Below are 10,538 nucleotides of genomic sequence, written 5' to 3'. Positions count from 1 at the left end.
GAAATTGTTATATTTGAAAGAACGGCGTGAGAAATTGTTAGATTTGCTTGAACGTCGTGAGAAATGTTCAGAATTTTTAGTACGTCGTAAGAAATCGTGAGATTTGATAGACCGCCGTGAAAAATTGTCAGATTTGATAGAACGTCGTGAAAATGGTTAGATTTGATAGATCGTTGTGAAAAATCCTTAGATTTGATGGAAAGTCGTGAAAAATTGTCATGTTTGATAGAACGTCGTGAAATTGGTTAGATTTGATAGATCGTCGTGAAAAATGGTCATTGATTTTAGATTGTTGGTTTTCCCAATAAAATAAAATAATATTTTTAACATTTGCATTTTCAATAGTGATTTCCCTGCGCAGTAATGGTGAACCTGAACGTTCTTGGGTCAGAGCCCATTCCCTCCAATAGCAATGACTTGGCACGACCAAAAGTTAAGAGCAAAGTGGTGCAGCACACAGTCCACTCTGTATCCTGGAGATGGCCCGTGGTCATACTGTTGGCTGGCTGTCTGGCCTTCTACATTGTGCACCTCATCGACCATATTCTACCGGATGGAGTCACTAAAGAAGAAGCGGTAAGTACAAACAGATGTACATAATTAAATAGTCCACAATGAAGTATTGGTTCCATGGACATAAAACTTGCCCTAACAATTTTTTGTTATCATTTCGACGAGCTGGATGGAAGCCACGTGACCAAATGTTTGGCACCAGGAGGGTTCGAAAATGCTTTGAATTAATTACGTCATCAGTTGTACGTTGACCGCCGAATAGCGCACATTGAAATAACCAGACCCTGCGCAGAAAAGTAATTTTCGCTAAAGCAAGACAAACGGTTTGCAGCATAGTCCGTTGCGGTACTTTTATGCGCACGATCTGAATGTTCGTTTTTAACCAAACCGCCAAGCGTAGCGACGCTAACAGTCTGAGTGAGGTGGGTAAATTATAACACATTTGTGAAGGTGTTTTAATTAAATAGTGTTACAAAATATTAAATATTTGAAACAAGTCCGAATTTTGTTTACCCGATTTGGGATGCAAGCAGTTAAGGTGCACGCCATTGTAAAAAGGACTAGTAATTCAAAGACTAAATAGTGATGTTACAATGCGAGTCTCCTGTATACGGTGTGATTCATTTAATGACAAATCTTTGAAACGTAGACGGTCACGCAACTTGGTTTGTTCCACTTTACCTGGTGGGCTTATCTTTCATTTTAGATATCTATGGTTGATTCCAACCCTGATGTATGGAGGAGATGCTTGGAATTGGCAGAGGATGCATGAAAATTGACTGAACGCTTTTGAAATGAGTTCCCGAAGGCGTATATGTGGTGAAACCATGTATGACGTCATGTTCCCTCAAATATCGGCGAGAAAACAAGAATGGTCCTGCATGCAGTCCACTCTATGTGTGTCCTGAAAATAGCTCAGTGAACAGGTAAGTGTTGAACGTAAAAAGTATGACATGAATTAAGAGAATGTTTCTTGAAATCTTCAACGTTTAGGCTGAATATATCAAGAGATATGTTATTTATGCAGTCATACTGTGCTGAACCAATACACCTCCATCTGTTCTGCCATGTGGTATGCATAGCAGACCGTGGTGCCGCACCTGGCAGTAGATGTTTGATAGGAGCAACTTATAGCATTCCAAGAGGTATGGACCATGTATCAAATTGTGCATATTATGAATTCCTTAAGGCGATGCACTACGTCGTGTAATATTTTAAATTGAGCCGCTATCAATAACAACCCTTACAGAACCCAAGAAAAAAAACATGGCCAAAAAGTGCCTTTTATTTTATTTTGTGGATGTTCAGGCATAAATATTTAATTTTTTTTGATCATTTTATAAACAACTTAATTTGCCACACTATACAATAAAATCATGACCGAAAATGGGTTCGTAATTAGGAGATTTTGAACTTTAAAGCAGTTTTCATAGGCCTTATACATTATTTTTTTCTGGGCTTATAAAAAGACTTATCTAAAAAAAACTCGATTATTGCAAAGGCCAAGATGTATTCTACTCGCAGTATTTAATTCAAGCATCTGAAACATTTCTAGGCGACCGAATTTTCAAACCAAAAACACATGATTTTGCATTACTACGTATGGCATCGCCTTAATCTTATATGTATTTCAGTTGGCTAACCCGCAGTTATTCAGCGGTGAGAGGTCGAGGAACACCCTGCGCAGCCTGACCAGCCTTGGCCCGAGGGTGGTGGGCACGTACCAGAACAGGATCCAGGCGCCGAAGCTACTTCAGGAGGAGCTGATGCTAGCCCAGCTGAAGGCGCACAGCTCCCAGTCACTGAAGTACGAGGTACAACATAGTGACCATAACTTCAATGTGTATCTACTAGCAGAATTTAATTAAAGCATCTGAAATATGTTTAGGCTATCAAACTTTTAAACCAAAACACGTAAATTATTACAAGCAATAATTAGTCGCCTATAATATCAATACAAACACCTTCACACATTAAACCACATTCATACCTTCTGATGTCCGGTCAGATATTCTGGACCTCTGAGCCACGTCGGCTTATTTCCAACCCGCCAAATAATTCAATATGTACTAGTACTTCAATCAACAATTGCTGCTTACAATATCTTTTTCATCTGTAAACAACCAACTTTATTTTTGTAGGAAAGGCTTTGTTAGTGCTAAATTTCCCACTAGATGGCGTCGAGACATATTATATCTACATTTGTTGGTGAAATATTTTGACTTGTCAAATATTATTATTTTTTTAATGATAAACTAATAATTTTATAAGACAAGGTTTTTTTTCAAGATGGCTAATTATTCTTGTCTTATAAACATTTGTTTATCATTAAAAAAAAACAAAAACACGTAAATTAGGGTTAATTACGTATGAATCACTTCATATTAACGGTAAAAAAAGAAAACGTTGAAAGCTAAGAGAAACGCGATAGTTTTATTAATTTCGAAGAAGATGAAAACTATTTTAAAATATACATATATTTTTTGGAACTCATTTTCAGTTCTAATAAAAAAGTTAATCATTCATAATTTTTTGTAAAATTTTCATTTAAACTATTTTCAAAACTTTCACACAGTGAAATTCCCAACTGCTCCCAACGTTCTGGAGCCAGTGAGATTATAGCATACTAATTGAGGTGTGTTGTGAAGCTGAGGGTAATGGAGAGGAGAAGGAGATGGGAAGAGGAAGGTGGTGAAGTACCTGTATATTCAGATTTGGTCACTAAAGATGGCTAAAGCCATTTAATGCAACTTTTCAATTCCGAATCGTCGTCTTACACCAGGGCGATTGTGATGTATGGTAATAAGGTTGAGTATTTAATCGATAGATGGCGGTAGTCATAAAGCTTACGCCAGAGTCCGTCAGATGTTGCTAGAGTGTAATAGGTACTTGCGAGATTATTTTATCACAGAGCAAGCTCCTGGGGCGCAGAGATTTACCTACCCCCGGGTAACGAACAGTTAACAGTTAACTAGCCAGACAGGTTATTGTAACGTAAATAAACACATTTATATAAAGAACCTTTTACTGTTTTAAGGTTAAACGCAACGCTCGTTGTATTCTACGTGTTCACAGATGGCGTTAATTAATTAATTTTGTTTAAATACGCTTTTGCAAGGTATTGCTTTACAATATTAAGACAAATCATTTGTTTGCGCCCGTATATACGCAATATGAATATGAATCAATAGTTTTGTTCGTTTAAAGACTTAATTCTTTCGAGAAAGGCACACAAATACAATATTTTACCGATGATTCAATCCAATATTGTATTTGTATGCCTTTCTCGATAGAATTGAGTTTTTATATGGACAAAACTATTTATTCATATTCATATTGCGTATATGAGGGCGCAAACAAATAATTTGTCTTAATACTGTAAAGCAATACCTTGCAAAAGCGTATTTAAACAAAATTAATTAATTAACGCCATCTGTGAACACGTAGAATACAACGAGCGTTGCGTTTAACCTTAAAGAGTTCCCAACACCCGAAGTCTGTTTGAGTAAAGGCAGATATAACAACGATACTGACAGTACTTCAACTCTTTAATGTACCGCAACTATACTTTATATTATTTTAAATGAATTACACAAAATGGTCATATATTTTTTACTTTGCGCATGATTTGATTTAAACCCGCGACCTCCGGATTGCTAGTAGAGAGCCTTTCCCCTCGACCACGGTCAAATTAAATCTTTATATGTTAAGGAAGCCAGAAGTCTTGCAGTTTTTCGTGGGTTATATCTCAATTGTTGTAGTTAAAAGTAGACTGAATGCTGTTGAAATGAGATTCCTGATGCGTATGTGTGGTAAAACCATGTATGATCGTGTGAGGAATGTGGAGATCCGCAAAGAGTGCAAGGCTGATGTAAGCGTAATGATTAAGATCAAAAAAGGGACGCTTACATGGTTTGGGCATGTAGAGCGAATGAGCGAAGAAAGGAGTTTACACGATGATAAGGAGAATATACAATGCAAATGTGAATGGTAGCAGAAGTCGGGGACGCCCGAGGAAGACATGGCACGAACAAGTGAATCAGATACTCGAGTCGGGCCATGTCAACAGTCAGAATAATAGAAGAGTATGTATGAGACGGTGTATGAATGTGAATGAGGCATGGAGTGTGTGGTGTGACCGAGTTGTTTGGTGGCCCGTCATCTCTGCCTACCCCTGCAGGGAAACGGCGTGATGGTTAGTTAGTTAGTTGGTAATGGAATATTTTTATAGTACATAGTTTACTAGGTATAAAATCTGAAATTTTATAACTAAATTAAATATACTTTTTTTTTCTTATTATTTCTGGCTTTCACCCTTCAAGGGTGTTCTTGGCCATCATTTAAAATTATTGAGAAATGAAAGGTGAATTTAAATATTAATTTTATTTAAATAGGCAAATTTCAAAATTATAATGAAAATTGGAGTCGAGTTCAGACTTAGAAGAGATGAGATGTTGAATGGAGGGGAGGCAATTTTAGATAAGACTTGATAGAAGAGAGGATATTTGTTTAGAGAGGGACAACCAAAAAATATGTGATCTAAAGTTCCCACTTCTAGACCACAGAATGTACAATCTGGGGAGTCAACAACGTGAATTTTAAAAAGATGGGAAGGAACGGAACAATGTCCGATCCTCATTCGAATGAGTGAAGAAATTTTTTTTTTGGAAAAATGAGGGAATTGCTGAAACCACGGTTTTGATGGAATAGTCCTTTGTATTGAGGCATAGCAGGCTCCCTTGGATTGACTAGCAATGTGCCAATACTCTGCTCAAACATTGCGGGATCTATCTTTGATGATGGAAAAAATGTCAGATAGGGGAATGTGGTTTACGAGGGTAACAACAGGGTTGGACGCTCCTTGTTTTGAAAAGGCATCCGCAATATCATTATCCATGATACCAACATGTCCGGGAATCCAAATAAAATATACTTAAAAATATATGTATTTATATAACAGTAACGCTGGCGTGTCACCTTGGGATCCCATTACCAGATTTCCACCTAGATAACTGGAGGGTTAATGAAATAGAGGTTATAACGGAGCTTTCAACGGTGGGCCATGTAAGAATTCTTCAACGTGATCAAATATTAGACAATATCAAATTCATGGATTTGATTGAAATCAGAAGTCTGTCAGTAGATAGTCAGACGTAACTATCCACAATAGAAAAATAAATTAAACAGAACCTAAAAGAGAAAAAACATTTCTAAAAAATCTATTTTTACTGAAGATTGAATCTTCCTACCCAGGAACTGGCCGACTTACTGCCATAATGTCATCATTTCAGAGAAACGCGTGTATGTCCACGTGTGTGTTTATGTAATTGTCACAAAAAGTTGATAGAATGCACTGTTCACCGACAACGAGTCTATTTGCTGAGTTCCAGCTTGATCGGAAGTCTGGAAGTGGTTTGATTTCTGCTTCTATGATTTGAATTCATTCATTCCCGAAAACAAAAGTAAAATTCAAATAGAAGGAAAATGTTATCAATCGCATTTACGAGCTTATGAACAATAATAGTTATTTTATTGCTTTCCTAGTACGTAGCAGTATAATAAATTATTGGATTATAAGCTAGTTGTCATGTACTTTGTTTTTAAAAACCTGTTGTCTCTTATCAACGTAATAAATATCTAATCATGAAATACAGAAACAAATATATATTTTAGAATATACACAGATAATAGTTGCGATAGGAGATATGACAAAGGAGCGTGTTGAGCATAGATATTCATGTTAGTAGACTAGTCCATGAGAGAATGGGGAACAAAGCGAGTTGCACGGAGCGGGGAAGCGACGAAAGAATAAGATACGCTAATATTTAAAAAATACAAAACACTTTGTATTCATACTAATAAAACAAAAAATGTAGCACCTCTTTATAACGGGCCGATAAAGTATGTCCACTTGACCTAATTCAGTTGTCTTATTAGTAACGTATCTTTACTCTAATTATTCACATAAGCATTTGAAACAAATTCATATGCACATTTTGAATAAAGAATAAGGAACTACGGTGAAAAATATTAGGTTTATCCGAGACGCTATCTAGGTTACAAACTGATTCGTTGTAACTTTTTGATCATTCAATTTGAGTAATCTGAAAGTATGTTGCCTGTTGTATGCTGATGATGCGGTGCTGATTGCTAATACTATGGATAATCTACAGTCTCTCGTGTCTAGGATGAACGAAGTATGTATGAAGAATGAGTTAATGATGAATGTAAGTTAGTCTAAAGTAATGGTGTTTGAAAGAAAAAGTACTAAAACAGTGCGCAATATAGTTGTGAATGAGGAATACTTGCAGCAGGTGGATGAGTTTGTGTATTTAGGAAGTATGTTCTAGAGAGATGGGAAAGGCTGGCAGAGATATTGAAAGAAGAGTAAATGCAGTTGACTCCATTAATGGAGGACTAAACGCAGTTGGCGCTAACAAAAAAATTGTCCAAAGAAGCGAAGTTAGCAGTCCACAACGAAGTGCTGGTACCTACCCTGATGTATGGAAGTAAGGCATGGAACTGGCAAAGAAAGGATGAAAGTTGATTAAATGCTGTTGAAATGGTATCCCTGAGGCGTATGTGTGACTAAGGTGTGAGGAATGTGGAGATCCGCAAAGAGTGCAAGGCTGATGTAAGCGTAATAAGTAAGATCAAGAAACGCTTAAATCAAGGGACGCTTATATGGTTTGGGTATGTAGAGCTAATGAGCGAAGAGAAGGAGTGTAAGGAGGATATATGATGCAAATGAGAATGGTAGCAGAAGTCGGGGACGCCCGAGGTAGACATGGCACGATCAAGTGAATCAGATACTCGAGTCGGGCCATGTCAAGAGTCAGAATAATAGAAGAGTATGTATGAGACGATGTATGAATGTGAATGAGGCAAGAAGTGTGTGCCAAGACCGAGTTGTTTGGCAGTCCATCCTCTCTGCCTACCCCTGCGGGGAAACGGCGTGATGGTTAGTTAGTTAGTGAGTTATCATTCAAAAAGATAGCTGCCAAAAATATGGAAAAAAAATATTGCAAAATTGTAAATTATGAGATCGACAAAAATTACGTATAATTAAGAGGTCCCAATAGTTGAGGGGTTAGAGACGTTGTCCCGGTAAGACAGAGATCCTGGGTTCAATTCCCAGTTGAGACCAGTTAATTTTTTTATTTTTCTGTAGCTTGTTTTGTTTCATGTTTCGTTTAAATTTATTAGTAATATCTTCTTTAAAAAATATATAACTCTTAAAAAATATATAATCCTTTATATTATGTCAATAATTGATTCAGTGTTTTTGGGAGCCCACCAAAATTTTTCAGATTTTTATACTACAAACTGTCATAAGCTATAATATAAAAATTCTGATTTCAAAAATAGAGGAAATTTTTAGATTGTTTTTTTAGATTAAATACAACTTTATATGAAACTAAAAAGTATGTTTGACTACACATATGTATTATAAAGGTTATTGTCCCTTCACTTTTTTTCGTTTCATACAAAAATAATTATTAAAAAATTCACAAACTTTGACAAATCTTTCTAAAATGTGAAAATTTTTTATGGTCGATGACTTTTTGGAATATATTACAATAATTGGGAAATGTATGGTAAACTTTCAGATGCAAATACAAAGCGTGGTGTTATCTCTTTCTAAAAGAAATAGTATATCCATACAGGATGTCCCAAAATATATTCCAGAGGTAGAGCACCAATATGGGTACCAAAATCATCCCAATGGATGTTCAACGATTTTTTGTAGTTTTCGAGATGACTTTCAATAAATCATTGGTCGCAGAGACATGAATTATTGAGATACATGCTTGATTTTTTTATAATAAGGTAAGTGTTGGGAAGTAAGAGCTTTACAGAGGGCAGTGCATAGAGCTTGCGGGGAAGTCCGCAAGATGGCAGCTAATGGCCAGTAGTCGCCAGGGCCAGTTAGAATGCTCCCAGACAAACTTACTGTTCTCCGATCTCAATTAGCCAGCTCCTAGTTAGGTCGACAAAAAAATTTTGAATCCCAAAGATAGTTTATATTATAAACTTTTAAAATCATCGAGAACGATTAAAAAACATTGTATATTTTTTATAATTGGAGATATCACTACATCTGTTTACCCTTCAAATTTAATTTCTCTACGGCGTCATATATAAAATTTGTTCAAAAGCATAACAAGTCCCAAAAGCCTGTTTAAAATGGTGGGCTAAAAAGTAATGTTGGTACCTACTTGTCAGATAGGCTTAGTTTGTGGTATTTGAATAATATTACGCAGGAATACTTCACATTACCAACTTACCCATTCACCAACATCCTAAATTAGTATGTTTAATTTCATATTATTTTCAGGTTCAAAAAGGTAGCGGGGCTTACACGCTCGAGTACAAACCGCGGTTTACCAATATATATGAGAACATCCAGAACGTGATTGGCTTTCTGGAAGGGTCCGATCCATCCCACAGCATTCTTCTAAACTGCCATTACGACACTGTTCCCACAAGCGATGGTAAGAATAAATTTAACTGGACTACTCTAAAATAAAGTCGAAATCTTAACGACGTAAGTGCAGAAGGCGTGCACAAAAATATTCGGCGCGCTGCCCAGCGAATTAGATGGACCTTCGGTCGAATTTTCCCTAGCAGGCCTAGAAAATTGATCTTTCCACGTGGTAAATATGAATTAATTTTGATAGATAATAATATTTGGATGATTTTTTATAGCGCCGTTTTTGTGCAAAATAACCTCAAGGGCGCTGTACAAATATTTCTACAATGATCTATGTTATTACTAACTATATATGGAGATGACATACAGAACCATACTTACCTGGTAGGTCACTTGAGATTAACACTTAATTAACATTAACTAATTGTTTATTAGCGAAATTTAGATACAGGATTTAGGACAGGATTGGAAAATTGGCGATAATTGGACTTTCGTTGTTTATTTTAAAAATATATGAACATATTACTAAAATATCAGATACTTCTAACAGAATCCCTCGGAAAGATACTAATTCATCGCCTAGAAAAATAAAATCTGCTGCTTAAGGTTAATTTTATAATATTTTGATAATGTTTAAAAAACTGTGTTTTATGCACAGCACAAAGGATAACAAATTATTGGTAGCAATAAATATTATTCTGAAACACCAATATAAATTGAAAAAATCTCCCGAGACAAAATAATTGCCGCTGACGAGATTTGCCGCTCTACCCTCTACCTGCTTATAAGTGTTAAAATAATAATATTTGACAAGTCGAAGATATTTCAACTATAAATGAAGTAATAATATGTGAGAGTTTCTACTCAATCTAGTGGGACATTCAGAACTCACAAAGCCTTTCTGCCTCAGAAAAGGTCCTTCAAAGTTCGAACCCAAGCCTTGCATTTATGCCCGTAAGAATTATAATTTTTCTACAAATGCCACTTAACTGAGATTCGATCATTGATTTCACTTCAGACCAAAATTCCAATAACGTATCCGAAATTTCAGTCTTTTTGGTGCCATAGATCCTGAGAAAATGATTTTCAAACTTCTAACCCAAGTCTTGCATGTATGCCGGTAAGAACATTGAGTATTATACAATGGGTAAGAATGATGATTTTTCCACAAATAAACTGAACTGAGATTTTATCATTGATTCCTCTTCAGTCAAAAATTCCAAGTTCGTATCCGAATTTCCAGTCCTTTCGGTGCCATAGATCCTGAGAAAACGACTTTTTGGAGTTATTCCTTTCTTTTCTCCAAACAAGAATCCAATTGAGTTTTAAATAGGTTTATATTAATAGAATCGATGACATGTTGTGGAAGTTTGTTCCATGCATCCAATATTCTATTTGCTACGAAGTGATTTATGTCTTTGTTGGTGGTGAAAATTTCTTGAATGCCAGGGCAACTATAATGTCTAGATAAAATTTTTAAAGTCTCAATCAAGTCACCCCTTTCTCTTCTATCTTTTAACGTTGGTAATCTTATTTCCTTTAGTCTATCTTTATATTTCTGGTATTTAAAAGCTCTTGGTATTTTTGTAAA

General features: G+C 35.8%; 1 protein-coding gene across 1 annotated transcript in view; it reads left to right on the top strand.

The window, feature by feature from the left end:
• The first annotated feature begins 363 nt into the window (after nt 1-363).
• LOC149409942 (endoplasmic reticulum metallopeptidase 1-like) overlaps nt 364-10,538 on the top strand; it is a 31,691-nt gene continuing 21,516 nt past the window's right edge. The window contains exons 1-3 of the mRNA XM_089649107.1: nt 364-576; nt 2,148-2,327; nt 8,852-9,008. Coding sequence (XP_089505233.1) covers nt 364-576; nt 2,148-2,327; nt 8,852-9,008 — 550 coding nt within the window. The remainder of the gene's footprint in view (nt 577-2,147; nt 2,328-8,851; nt 9,009-10,538) is intronic.

This window comes from Hesperophylax consimilis, chromosome 29 (assembly GCF_061612785.1).
Source record: "Hesperophylax consimilis isolate HC1 chromosome 29, BYU_Hcon_1.0, whole genome shotgun sequence".
Classification (NCBI taxonomy): Eukaryota; Metazoa; Arthropoda; class Insecta; order Trichoptera; family Limnephilidae; genus Hesperophylax; species Hesperophylax consimilis.
Note: the sequence above shows the minus strand (reverse complement) of the source record. Positions and strands in the feature narration are given on the sequence as shown.